Source organism: Ursus arctos, unplaced genomic scaffold (assembly GCF_023065955.2).
Source record: "Ursus arctos isolate Adak ecotype North America unplaced genomic scaffold, UrsArc2.0 scaffold_11, whole genome shotgun sequence".
NCBI classification, from domain to species: domain Eukaryota; kingdom Metazoa; phylum Chordata; class Mammalia; order Carnivora; family Ursidae; genus Ursus; species Ursus arctos.
Genome location: NW_026622775.1, coordinates 61,366,352 through 61,380,656, shown reverse-complemented (window position 1 = coordinate 61,380,656; position 14,305 = coordinate 61,366,352). Strand labels below are relative to the sequence as shown.

The window sequence follows — 14,305 nt, the reverse complement described above, 5'->3', positions numbered from 1 at the left end:
GCTTTGATATTTGAAAGTTTTCCTAGAAAAAAAATTTTTAGCTCACATTTTTGGGTATCCCATTTTCTTCTGCTTTACAGACTGGCTGTTGAAAATCTAAGGATAATTTTCTTTTCCTTATAAGTTATGGGTTCTTTTTCTTTTCCTTTGTGGTCACTGCCTAGATCCCTTATCATTGGAAATGCCAAAAGGTGCTGTCCTAATTCTGTCATCCTTTCTGCATCTCTTAGCAGGAATTTGGGATTTTGTAAAAATGGTAGTGGTGGTGGCCAGTCATTTATTTGGAGGAGTGTATAAAGTGACAATAAGCATTCTTTGGGAAGCTTCAGTGACCAAAAATGAAAGTAAGTTCTTTGCTAGCTTCAGAGACTCCTTTAAATAATATCATTAAAAATTGTCAAATCAATCCCACCGTTGGAGTTGAAGACGTTATTTCACTTTTGAGTTACTAAGATCCAAGGAGTTAATGTTCTCATGGTATAGACTCAGCTCATTTTCCCCCTTACACTTGTTCGGCAGCATTCTTACCAGAATTGGGAATGCCATGTTAACCATGAATTACTTTGAGGCCTGACCATCTTCAGAATTTTTAACATTTAGCTTGCACTACTGTTGTAGCTGATTTTGTATTTATCTGATTATTTTTTTCAGGAGGAGACTAATGCCTTCTGGAATAACGGGAGTCCTCTTTATCTAAAGTCATCAATTAAAGTATTGCTTAGTACATGCTGTACTAAGTGTTGCTAAGGGACAGTTTCCCAAATACTTAACTGACTGCTAGGTTGTGATCAGACCCTGACTGGTCGTCATAAATAGCCACTGCGTGCAGCTTAAAACGGACTCAATCTTGGTGAAAGATGAGTCCGCAGCTAAGAAAAACTTTACTATAGATCATAGTTCTTATTCGCAATGATTCTTTCCTATTGCTTGTGGATTCTGCCCCTTATACACGTGCTAACTTATTTTTGAAGGTTTGGAGCAAGTATGTTAAGAAGTTGGGCGATTTTGCTAAGCCACAGAATATTGATTCAGCCGTGCAGTGCCTGAACGAACTTATAACCAACGCACTACACCACATCCCAGATGTCATCACTTACCTTTCAAGACTTAGAAACCAAAGTGTGTTTAACTTCTGTGCTATTCCACAGGTATGCAATGGAGCTATTCTTGTATATGAGAGGTGGAAGCTAAAAGGAGCAGCGTGGTGGTGGTGATGGGGTTGGAGAGAATGCATGTACTATTTTGGGTTGCTGTACTCAGGAATATGGGTCCTTTAAAAGATGATTCTGGTCTATTTTCTTTTGCTCGGGGGGGGGGGGGGGGGAGGCAGGCGGTGCTTCACCACACCTCCCCTCTGCCCCACAACCACCACACCCAGCTCCGCCTCCTTAGATCCTTAGCCTCACAATTAAATCTAGAGCTTTGGCTTAGATTTAGGGGGAATGCTGGGTAAAATGTAGGTGAAGGTGTATCATTACAGAGTCTTACTTAAGCGCCTAGTTTTTGCTGTCCTTTTCCCAGACTCGGGATAACACAACCTGATCCTATGGAACTAGCCCCTTAGTCCTCTGGGAGCTTACACTTTTTTAAATGCCTTTACCAGTTATTTCAGTTTTTAACTCAAATTCATGAAAGTCATAGGATTTAACTGATTTGGAAACTTGATTTGACCTTTTTTTTTTTTTTTAGATTTTATTTATTTGAGAGAGCGAGTGAGCATGAGTAGGGGGAAGGGCAGAGGGAGAGGGAGAAGCAGGCTCCATGCTGAGCAAGGAGCCCAATGTGGGGCTAGATCCCAGGACCCTGGTATCATGGCCTGAGCCGAAGGCAGACGCTTAACCGACTGAGCCACTCAGGCGCCCCTTGATTTGATCTTTTAATGACCAATCTTGAGTGGTTGTTGGAACTAAACTCTGCATGCTTGATTTACGTTCCGATTTATCCTAGAAATAATTTGCCATTGAACATGGGAACTGTCCCCCCTTCCCACTTGTCTCCCACCTCCATGCTATTTTTTCATGTATAATGGTTATGTTTGTTGTAGGAAAAATAGAAAATTCTTTGTAGATAGTATTTTGAGATACATTTTTTGGCTAACTCATTACTTGAGCATAGAAAATGATGTATGGACTTCATGTTTTTCTCCAAATAAAAAGGAACTTTCGTGGTCAAACCAAAGAATCATTTAAGACACAAAGACCACTTGATTCTGTGTGTTGTTGGGGAAGGGAGGAATGGGAAAGGTCCACCTTTTGACATTGCTTTCTACGTGGGTATTTTTTCTTGGTTAATTCCATCTTAGCCCTTTGGCACTTTCTTATTCTACAGAACGTGTTTTCACTTTTTCAGAATGATGATTGCTTAGAGTGCCATTTCTTACTTTTTTTCACGAGATGAAATGAATTAGTGTTTTTTTTTTCTTTTCTTTTTCTTTCTCCCTCCTTGTATCTGTAGGTGATGGCCATTGCCACTCTGGCTGCCTGTTACAATAATCAGCAGGTGTTCAAAGGCGTAGTGAAGATCCGAAAAGGGCAAGCAGTAACTCTCATGATGGATGCCACCAATATGCCGGCAGTCAAAGCTATAATCTACCAGTACATGGAAGAGGTGGGTTCTTATTTTACTACCTGGAGAAGTTGTAGCTGTTTTTAGGATTTAAATAATGTCACTCTTAAAACAGTTCATATTTAATATTAGATGATCCTAACAACTCACTATGTTATGGTATAAAGAGACAGGAGTTGGTGTCCTTTATTAGGACAAAACGTGGGCACAGGTTGCTGATTGATCAGAGCCTCCCAGCACCCTGGAGGGAGGGTATAAACGCAGCAAGCCTTTAGGGTGGAGCCCCTGAGGAGGGTCAGATTTTTTGAGGCGGAAGATGATGGTAGAGGCCAACCAGGCTTCTTGGTTCATGGGTGAGCAGAGTGAAGCCGAGGCTTGTGCATCCTCATGCAGTGTCTGACCGAGTGGATCTCGGACCCCAGGCTAGGTTGCCTGACACCCAATCCAGTACTTTCCATTACGTCATAAGCCTCAACTGAGAAACCACAGTAGGGAATTTCAGCAAAGGACAACCATCAAGTTGCAACGATTTCTCAATTTTCTAATGCAAATCTCATTTCAAATGCCAAAACCACCCTATAAAGCAAAACTTATTTGTTCAAGTCTGATCTCCTACTGTGGAGGGTATATGACTAGGTTCAAAAAACTTTTTCTTAGAGGCTAAAACTAATCACTAGGCACTAGAGAGGTGGTTCATAATTGAAGGGGCTTTGGTGCTCTCTCCCCCCAGGGGACATTTGGCAAGGTCTGGAGACAATTTTTATGATGGTCACACTGGCGAGAGGGGTGGCCTTCTGGTGAGTGGAGGCCCTGAGATAGGTATGTTCTTACTGAAGATTGAACTACTACAGAAATACATGAAACATGAAAGACCTTCCTCCTTCCTCTCTCCCAGAGAGAGCTACTGCTTTCAATAATTTTCTGCCTTCTTCCCGTCCCCTGGTTACACCTTTACAGGGATGCGATATGTAATAGTGGTTTCTCCTAAACCGAAATCTGCAAAACAATGATTTCTATTGCATATTGCACGTTCTCCTTGGAGTTTCTCCCTGTCTTCTATCTGACAAGTTTGGACCTCTGCATTTCTACCAGAGACACCTATAGAAGACATAAGAGACAGGTCATGATCTTGAGGTCCTGGGCTGGAACCTTGTGTCGGGCTCCCTGCTCAGTGGGGAGTCTGCTTCTCCCTCTCCCTCTGCCCCTTCACCGCCCCCCCCCAACCTGGCTTATGCATGCTCTCTCTCTCAAATAAACCAATAAAATGTTAAAAAAAAAAAAAAAAAGACCAAATTTTTTTAAAAATCCTTAAATTCTTTAAGTGACTAAAGTATTCAGTCATTGACTAAAAAATTGCTACTAATGAGACTTGAGGACAGTCTGGTTCACCATATCGCTAGCCCTTCCTCTGAGCTTACTCTGTGCCTGGCATAGCAACGAATAGGTGGGTACTATTAATATCAAGGAAACTTGATGCTGGAGCCATAATTTGGACCCAGATCTGGCTGACTTCAGAGTCTATGCTGTTCACTACAATTCTAAGGGGGTTGGATTACCTTTTCTAAACTGACTTATACCATATTAGGCACCTTTTCACCATTTTATATAAATTAGAAACCTTTTATATAGTATGTGATTCAGAAAAGATTTTCGTTTCACAATTTTTTTACTGACCACTAATTTTAGAATACCATTTTTTAAAAAAGGTTGTAGGTAGTTTCTTTATTAAGATTCAGATTTTATCTGATGTTTTCCTTAACCACTGGAATTAAATCCTAGTTGTGATTAACAGTTTGATTTAGGACACAGGTTGGCAAACCCCAGCTGGCTGCCCACCCCGGCCCCCATAAATAACATTTTATTAAGACATAGACACACTCATTTGCTTATGCACTGTCTGTGGCTGCCTCCTGAAATGCAGCAGCAGAGTTGAGAGGCTGTAACAGAGGGTGGCCCATGAAGCTGATCCTTTAAGAATGTGTGCAGACCCCTGATTTAGGGCATTAATTGTTCAAAGCTACTCCAGTGAAACTCAAGATAATTTGGGGGAGATGTTAATACTTGAGTTGATTTGATGGGGAAAAATCTCTGAAGACTTCCAAGTCAGAAGGAATAAAATATAATCATGGTTTTGATGTTGGCATGAATGAAATTTCAAGTTAAACTTTTTGTATCAAGTCCGCAAGTTGTCTGGCTTTTTTTATTTTTAAAGATTTTATTTGTTTTGAGAGAGAGAGCGCACTAGTGAGGGAGGGGAAGAAGCAGTCTCCCTGCCGAGCAGGGAGCCCCATGTGAGGCTCGATCCCAAGACCCCGGGAGCATGACCTGAGCCAAAGGCAGACACTTAACCGACTGAGCCCCCCAGTCGCGTTTTTGCTGCTGTCCAAATATTAACATTGAATCCTACTTCTCACTGATCAAGCCTGTCCTTTGCAGGAAGACAGGAAGATACATTTATTCTGTCAGGTGTCTGGGCCTAACTGGTGGTGACCGTAATGCCCTTGCGGGGCACCTGAAGGTTTTCCTCACGCAACTCTAGTGTTACAGGGTGAGTCAGTGCTAGCCGAACCTTGCCGAGTAGGTGAGCCCTGCTCCTCAGTGTCCTGCGTCCTCTGGAAAGGCCTCCGCTTCAAGCCAGTCTGGATACCTGTCAGCTGGCGAGAAGCTCCACCAGCTATTTTGGGACAGAAACAAATGCTCAGGCACACAGCCAGAAACCATTATTTCCTTCTCTGCCAATGCACATTCCTTGGCGAGGGCCATCTTCTCAAGCTGGCGCGGCTTCCCACTTCACCCTGTGCCGTGATGGTTCGTCTGGAGCCTTGTCCTGCCCTTCAAGCCCCTTTTGTGCTCACGACTCACAAGTGTGGTCCTCGGGCCAGTGGGAGCCGTGGCCCCTGGACACTTGCTTGAGTCTCACCCCTACTCGGTCCCACTGAATCAGAATCTGCCTTTACCAAGATGCCCAGGTGATTAGCTGTGGACAGGAAGTTTGACAAGCACTGCTGCAATCCCCATCCTGTCCTCCTCAGCTGGCCCTGCCTTCTCACCACGTGAGGAAGTGCGAGATTGTATGTTGTGAAGCCCCTCCGCTCCTCTGTGTCCACCTCCCCTTGTGAGCCTAAGCCCTGTTTGTTCGCACTCCTGCTCCCCCCTGCGACCCCCTCGAGAGTGGGGGTTTGTGCCACCTCTTTATCCAAAGCCTCCTCCTCCCCCGTCACTCCTCTCCTTTGTATGTGAGCTCAGGCCACTCAGCTTCAAAAAGTGAACAAATCATGACTCTGGCTTGACTTGCTCCTCTCTACCTATTCCCCTCCCTCTCCCTCACAACTAAGCTTCTTGAAAGATACATGTACTTCATGTTATTTATTCCCATTGTTTTCTCAGCCCACCTCATGCTAGCTAGCTTTTGTTCCTACCTTGTCATGAGGTAACATAACTTCTCTTTTTTTTAAAGATTTTTTATTTATTTGACAGAGAGACAGCCAGTGAGAGAGGGAACACAAGCAGGGGGAGTGGGACAGGAAGAAGCAGGCTCCCAGCGGAGAAGCCTGATGTGGGGCTCAATCCCAGAGCACCGGGATCACGCCCTGAGCCGAAGGCAGACGCTTAACCGCTGTGCCACCCAGGCGCCCCAACATAACTTTTCTTATGGAAGTGATTTGATGGCCTTCAAATGACCAATTTTTAAAAACATTCTCCCCGATCCCACCGTATTATTTGACACTGGTTCTTACCTTGAGAGCCCTTTCCTCGCTCGGCTTCTGTGACACTCGCCTCTGGTTTAACCTGTTACCTATCTGTCGACTCATTTGCCTTTCTGGCTCCTTATACTGGTATTTCCCGGAGTTCTGTCTTGGTTTTCATTTCTTCTCACTGCACAAATCTTTCTGGTATTCTCTTCGATGGCCAGGCTTCTTTCTCCACCACATGCTCATCACTCCTGACTTGATTAGTCCAGCTCAGGACGTGGTCATAAACTTTTTTTTTGGTTAATGACATTACTATTCACCAAATCAAGGAATCCAGATAACGCAGGCTCCTCCTTTATTCTCTCTAACCCTGATCCATAGGCATCTCCATATCCTGCCTGTTCTACCTATAGGCTTTCTTACTTGTCAGAATTTTGCATGCATTGCCCTCTGACCAAGCAATTCTAGGACTTTATGTACAAAATTAGCCAGAAAATGTGCAGAGGTGCTCATTGTAACATTTTGTCCTTAGTCCTCATTGGGATGGAATTGATTAAATTATTGTACATGCACATTATGTGGCTTGTGTTTAAAAACAAAATGACATTTTATTTTCTAGGTTCTGGCATTAAGAAATGTCCGTAAAAATTTATGTGAGTGAGAAAAGTCAAATTGCAGCATAATCTATTTATAACCTATTTAAAAAATAAAATTGTATATAATTTTATATGCGTAATCTAGTCATATATTTATACGTTATATAGAATATAGTCATTTTTTAAAGATTTTATTTACTTGACATTATATAGAATATAGTCTTTTTTTTTTTTTTTTTAAGATTTTATGTATTTATTTGACAGAGAGCCCAAGCAGGGGGAGTAAGAGAGCGAGAAGCAGGCTCCCTGCCAAGCAGGGAGTCCGATGTGGAGCTCGATCCCAAGACCCTGGAATCATGACCTGAGCTGAAGGCAGATGCTTAACCAACTGAACCACCCAGGCGCCCCTAGAACCCAGTTATTCTATATAGTATATAGAATATATAATACATATATACATTTTATGTGTTTATGTATAGGCATATATGCACATGGCAACAGATACAAAAGTAACTACACCAGTTTATGATGTTCTATTATTATAGAAGACATTTTATACATTTCTATGTAGGGTTATTAGGGCATAGTGAGGAAAGGTATAACAGTAACTACACTAGGCTGTGGCTGAGGGAAGAGTACTATAAAGGAATTCTGATTTTTTTATTTTTGTATTGCTTGTTTGTTTTGAAGGTGTCATTTATTTATTTTGAGAGAGAGTGTGAGCATGCATGCAAGCAGCAGGAGGAGGGGCAGAGGGAGAGGGAGAAAGAGAATTCCAAGCAGACTTCCCACTGAGTGTAGAGCCCCACGCAGGGCTGATTCCCACAACCCTTGAGATCATGACCTGAGCTGAAATCAAGAGTCAGATGCTTAACTGACTGAGCCACTCAGGTGCCCCTGTATTGCTTGTTTTAACAAGTGTAACTCCATCATCTAAAAATTTTTTTAAAAGAGGGGCTCCTGGGTGGCTCAGTCAGTTAAGCATCTGCCTTCAGTTGAGGTCATGATCTTGGAGTCCTGGGATCTAGTCCCACATCGCGCTGCCTGCTCAGTGGGGAGTCTGCTTGTCTCTTTCCCTCTGCCCCTTCCCCCAACTCATGCACATGTGCTTGCTCTCTCAGATAAATAAAATCTTTTTAAGAAATTTAAAAAATAAAAATTTTTAAAAGGAAAGTAAAGAGGAACTTGTAGTTTCATCCCAGTTTCTGTTTTTCTCTCTAAAGCTGTTCTTCTTACCATAATATTAGATATTGGATATCATTAGCATATTTCTGTAGGCATGTTTTTTTTTTTAATTTTAATTAAGTGAGCTCTGTGCCCATTGTGGGGACTGAACTCATGACGTCAAGATCAAGAGTCACATGCTCTCCTGACTGAGCCAGCCAGGCGCCCCTGTAGGCATATTCTTTTATTTTCTTATGCTAAATTGCAGCTCTGCCCTTTTGGTGGGGAGGTGGGAGGATGGCAAGAATATAATATATGTCTGTGGAAAAAAATACCCATTATATAATGAAAATTTTGGGAAAAAATTATTTAAAAATATGCCTGCTCTGTCGTCTTCCTCCTCTTTGCCTCCGTCTGGCTCAGATCCTTGTCACTTCCCACATCCGTCATCTTAGCTGCTCTGTCAGTTTGAGTCAGTGACCATTTGTGCAGGGCCTCCTGCGTGCCAGGCACAGAGCTGGGCTGGAGGCAGAAAGATGAGTAAGACGTGGTGCCTTTGAGACTTGCAGTCCAGGGAGACACATAGAAATAGCTGAATTCAGGGGCGCCTGGGTGGCACAGCGGTTGAGCGTCTGCCTTCGGCTCAGGGCGTGATCCCGGCGATCTGGGATCGAGCCCCAAATCAGGCTCCTCCGCTATGAGCCTGCTTCTTCCTCTCCCACTCCCCCTGCTTGTGTTCCCTCTCTCGCTGGCTGTCTCTCTCTCTGTCAAATAAATAAAATAAAAAATCTTTAAAAAAAAAAAAAAAAAGAAATAGCTGAATTCAGTGATACGGTAGGAGAATGTGCAGGAGAGGGCAACTGGAGGGTTCAAGGCAGGTTTTCTTTTCTTTCTTTTTTTTTTTTTTATTTTAAGATATTATTTGAGAGAGAGAGAGCACAAGATGGGGGAGGATCAGAGGGAGAAGAAGACTCCCCACTGAGCAGGGAGCCTGATGCAGGACTCGATCCTGGGATTCCAGGATCATGACCTGAGCTGAAGGCAGTTGGTTAATCAACTGAGCCACTCCGGTGCCCCAGGACAGGTTTTCTAGAAGACCTAAAACCTAACTTGAGACTTGGACAATGGGCAAGAGTTGGCCAGGTGAAGGAGTGTGACGGGTGCATTCCAGGAGGGGGTAAGGTGTGAGCGGGGAGGAGAACAGAGGCGTGCAGAGCATCATACGTGTAAGACAACAGTTGAGTTGTTCCAACAGTGAGAAGAGACAGGTGGGCAGCAGCAGGTGAAGCTGGAGAGGTTCCGTGTGCCCAGGTCATGGGTGGCCTTGCGCTCCACATCTCGGAGCTCAGACCTTACTCAGCAGGCAGTAGGGAGCCACTGGGGGTGTCAGGCAGAGGTTTTTGGTTTCTTTGGTGATGGTGTGGAGAGCTGGTGAGTGGACTTCAGGGTCCGGTAGCGTCAGGAGCTCAGTTTGGAGGCTGGTCAGAGCTCAGATGATGAGGCACTGAGGGCCTCACCCGCAGCTGTTGCAAGCATGGAGGTGAGGCCCAGGTTCAGCAAATACTTTGGAGGTGTGTGAAGGGGGTAGGAGGGGCAGGGGCACCAAGAGGATTCTAGTAGGACTACTCTCTGGCTCCCAGCCTCTGCTCTTGCCGTTCTTCATCCAGCCTGTGGTCCACACCACAGAGTCCATCTTGTCTGGCTGCGTGTGCCCCATCTTTTCAGTAGCCTCCCCCTTCTGCGTGTTGCTCTGCTCCAGCACAAACTCTGCTGACATTCTCAGCCTCCCCGTCTGCACCCAGCTCTGTGAGGTGCTGGGGAGGTGCAGCCCGGTGAGGACCTGGGTGGGTCCCCGGAGGCAGGGACAACTCCCTGGTGCTCCCTAGGACAGGCTGCGGGATGATACAGGCCTCCGTGGACAATCCTGCCTTATTAGTGGAGTGACTTTGGGCTGTTCCTTTTGTGTTGTCTGAGCCTGTTTGCTCATTGGTAAGAGGGACATAAAATACCTCTGTGTAGGGTTACTGTAAAAGTAAACACAGAGGTGTTTATAAAGTTCCTAGGACTCACAAAGTGGCACTTACAATTTTCTCCTTTCTTCAACAGATTTATCACAGAATCCCCAGCTCAGACCCATCTTCTGGTAAAACAAGGCAGATCATCTCCACCATCAGGACACAGAATCTTCCCAATTGCCAGCTGATCTCCCGAAGTCACTACTCCCCTATTTACCTGTCATTTGTCATGCTCTTGGCCGCCCTGAGCTGGCAGTACCTGAGCACCCTGTCCCAGGTCACAGAAGACTATGTTCAGACTGGAGAACACTGATTGGGTATTAGTCTGGAAGCTCCAGTTCGCCATGAAATGGATTGGCCTTTTCTTCAAGAAAAAGGATATTTTTTCTTCCCTCTCCCCCTTTTTTCCCTCCCGCTTTAATCCCTGAAAGAACTCTGTGGACTTGGGATTTTTAGAAACTGTGACATGCAGTCGAGAAGCTAAGAATAAAAGGGAAGGCTACCTCACCCTCGGCAAGCTGGCCCTTGTGGGCAGTGCTCAGGTCTGCACGCCGTGGCCGGCAGCAGAGGGCCCCTCACTGCAGGTCAGGGGACATGGTGGCATATGGGGCTGCTGAGAGATCTTATTTAGTGTGAATCCTGGCTAGAATTATAATTAAATGTATTTAATTTGAAGCAACCTTGGAATACATGTCCTTATACAAAGTGAAGTGAATTTTCTCGGTTGGGTTCCCATTTTTCTTATCATTTTGTTTTCTTCCGTTGATTTGAACGTCGTACATGTCTGTGTTTGTAGGTCTAGGCAATGGCCCCAGGTGTCCTAAGAATGCAGACTATCTTCTGCCCATGAAGGCTAAGGACTGACTTCTGGGGGTTCTGGAATCGCTTCCTGGTTTAAAAGGAGGTTAGCTTTCAGAAGGAAACTGCGGGATTGCTTTGGGCCCCGTCGTCGAAGATTGGCCTCCAGTTAAGGCTGACTTTTTAAGAAGACATCATATATAAGGATGTGTTTATAATAAAGAACTGAATTACTTTGCATTTGTCGAGGGCAGCTCATTTGAAAGCCTGGATTCACATGGCAAATAGGAACACAAGAATGGAGCTAGTGATGGAGGGACAGATGGCCATCTGTGGTCCCCACAGAGCCAGCCAGGGCAGGACCAAGAAGAAGGATCCAGTTCCCTGGGCCCTGCACGGCTGTGCCCGCTGGAGACCAACATGTACAGCGTTGCCTCCCTGGCCAGCTTGTGACCTGCACTCCCTCTGCCAGCCGGCTCTCACTTTGGCCAACTCTTGGCTGCATGCAGAAATATTATGTCCAGGGGTTTTGTGGGATTTTTTTTTTTTTGTCTTTTGTTTCTTTTTTTAAAAATCACTAGTTTATACACAGAAGCTTCGAGAAAGGTAAAATGTGTTTTCCGGTGATGGGCTGGAAAGCCGAATGGCATTTAGCCTCATTCTTCTAGCATCGCTATTTGCTGCCTTTAGCCCCGCACAGCAAGGTTGGGGGGATGTGTGAGGCCCACTCACCCAGTGACTTCCTGTGAATCCTGGCCTGGGCCGGGGAGGACACGGCGCCTCTCTAAGGGAGTTTGAAAAAACCCCTCAAGCTGAGGAATCACTGTTGTGGGGCATGAAGGTACTTTCTAGAAGACATTCATGCTGTCAGTGTATCTAGCCTATTCTTTTGCTGCTGTCCTTTGTGTGTGGTGATTAAATCATTGAAGCTGAGGGTTTTCCCCGGCGGGAATGCTCGCCTTGCGTTGTTATACACATACACTGATTTCCTCCGTGTCCCTGGCTGCCACCGGACACAGTGGCTTAGTTTGGGGCCATGGAAGCTGCAGTGAATCGGTTCATCTGAGGCTCAGTCCTGGACAAACTTGTCACCACGCCGAAGCTAGTCATTTGCTATGTGAAGTACAGCTCTGAACTGGGCTCCACAGGAATTTTCCTAGTAGTTTAAGCATCAGAACTTGGTTCGAGAGTCCAAGGTAGGTTGTTAGAAATGTGTGTGTTGAAATGCCGGATGTAGGACAGAGGACAACCTGGTGGAGAGTTGTGGTCTGAGGTGGGTGTACTGGAAGGTTTCTTTCCTGGCTCAGTCATGACCTGTGGGACTTCGTGAGCCTCTTCATGGTTTAGAAGATGTCCTAGGCCCCTCCCCGCCATGAAGTTATGTAACTTTTACTATCACGGACTCATGCAAAATCTTAGCTCTTGTGCCCACTCCTGAGTTCTTTGAAAGATCGTTTTCCTTCTAAATATATTTCTCTCTTAAAATTGCCAGATAAAATGTGGGATGCCCAAACTAGAATTTGACACACTAGTGTTTTTTATTTTTTTAAGTAGAATTATGTCCCAAGTATTGCACAGGACGTATTTCTACTAAAAAATTACTTGATCTGAAATTCAAATCTGATTGAGCACCCTTTTTGTTAAATCTGGCAACCCAGATTTAAAAACTTAAAATTAAAGCGTCCCGCACTTCAATCAATCAGATGTATAGCATCTCTGGCCTACAGTCTACTTGATTTCTATTTACAGGGGTATATTCTAGCTTTTCCTCAGAGGACTATCTGACCCATCTGAATCTAGGGCTCTAAATTTTAAAAACTCCATTACAACAGACAGGAGCAGGAGCCTGATCGCATTTTGGGAGCTTCTAGAGCTCCAGATAACCTGCACACATGCACAGCCATCTCCCTTTGGGAAAGTGCTTGGAGCAATGAGCTGGAAGCCCCATTCTGTCTGAACCGTTTCTCTGGGGCTTGCATGCACACGTGTGCCGGGGGTGGGGAGTGGTCCCTAGCCATTTGTTGATTAATCTTAGCAGTTTTGGAAGCAGCGCTCTAAAACGATGGTTCTCAAATTTTAGCATCCAAATTGCCTGCAGGTCCCAGATTGCTAGGACCATTTGTCTCTCAGGTCTGGGGAGTACCCCAAAACTGGCATTTTTTAACAAGTTCTCAGGTGATACAAATGCTGCTTGCTGGTCGGGAGCCCAGTTTGAGAACCACTGCTCTAGCGCCTTATTTTTCAAACTTTAATGAACATACGAATCATCAGGAGTCTTGTTCAATTCCAAGGGTGGATTCAGAGCTCTGGCCCCAGTTCCGCATTTCTAACAAGCTGCTAGGTGACGGCCACGCTTTTGGTCTGAAGCACAGCTAGCTGACGCACGTTAAGAGTGGAGAAGTTTCCGCTATGTGCGCAAACTTCTGAGTCCAAACTGAAACCACACCCTCCTCTGGGTAAAAAACAAAAAGGAACGGTCCCTTCCATCGATCCTCTTGTTTGGACAGGCACCCGAGAAAAACATACCGCTTGTTGAACCGAGGTGACAGGGTAATCAATGAGGTCATCTGAGGTTTATTTAAGTATTGACATTGATCCCAATCCTAAATAAACATTGCTGGTTTTGTGTCCTAACAAGGACTCCTGAAGTTCCCTTGGGTCCTTGCTGTACTGCATCCCCGCCGGCTTCCCGGCTGAGCGTGGGGCTGCGGGTGGGTGCAGGATGCCACGGGGCGGACGTGGCATCGTCCAACCCCGTTCAGGGGCAGGTCGAATTTGTCAGAACCACAGTGAGGTTATGAATGTCTTCCAACTGAAATTTTAAGAATAAAGTGATTGCAAAGTTGTGGCTTTCGTAGCCTTTGTTAAACACTTCAGTATTATGCCAGGTTTCACGAATTTTTAAGTTTTTCATTGATAATTCTGGCTTTCACAAATTTTCCCTTCCACATTCACCAGGTGTTTTAGAGCTTATCTGATGAGGCAGTTTCTGATCCCTAACTTCTAATTCCAGTCGGAAGTCAAACTCCCTGTGCTTCTAGAACTAGTCCAGCCCTCGGCTGGGAAAGAAGTCGGGTACTGACGGGCCAGTGGGATGGGGGCAATTCTTCTAGTTTCCTGTTCTCTCAAACACTAGTGTACTTTGCAGCTTGGGATTCTTAACCAGTACTATGCAAAGCAACAGTTCTTAACCAGCAACGTAATGCAGAGACCGAAGGAACTCAGACTGGGACACAAGGCTCTGCTTCCACCCTGTCCCAACATCGCCAGGGACCAGGGCGACCCAGCATTGCCCACACGCCATGCTTGTTTGAATCCCCATGCGGTTGCTGCTGGCGTGCGGCTGGTACAAAGCCGACTACCGCTCTTGAAATGAAGCAGGGGCACAGCTCATCGGGGACTGAGACAGTTCAGGGGACGAATATACAGAGCAGGGGTGATGAAAGTGACAGGGAACCAAGAGAGGAACCACGGT

At 45.2% G+C, this 14,305-nt stretch overlaps 1 protein-coding gene across 4 annotated transcripts in view; it reads left to right on the top strand.

Annotated features, from left to right (window-relative positions):
- FDFT1 (farnesyl-diphosphate farnesyltransferase 1) overlaps positions 1 to 13,675 on the top strand; it is a 35,976-nt gene extending 22,301 nt beyond the window's left edge. For 2 of the 4 annotated variants that reach the window (XM_026518887.4, XM_026518886.4), the window contains 3 exons: positions 972 to 1,148; positions 2,455 to 2,607; positions 10,124 to 13,675. In XM_026518887.4, the coding sequence (XP_026374672.1) occupies positions 972 to 1,148; positions 2,455 to 2,607; positions 10,124 to 10,345 (552 nt within the window). In that variant the 3' untranslated portion in view covers positions 10,346 to 13,675. The remainder of the gene's footprint in view (positions 1 to 971; positions 1,149 to 2,454; positions 2,608 to 10,123) is intronic. The other 2 variants (XM_048212375.2, XM_044391190.3) reach the window with 1 other exon arrangement.
- Positions 13,676 to 14,305: the final 630 nt, after the last annotated feature.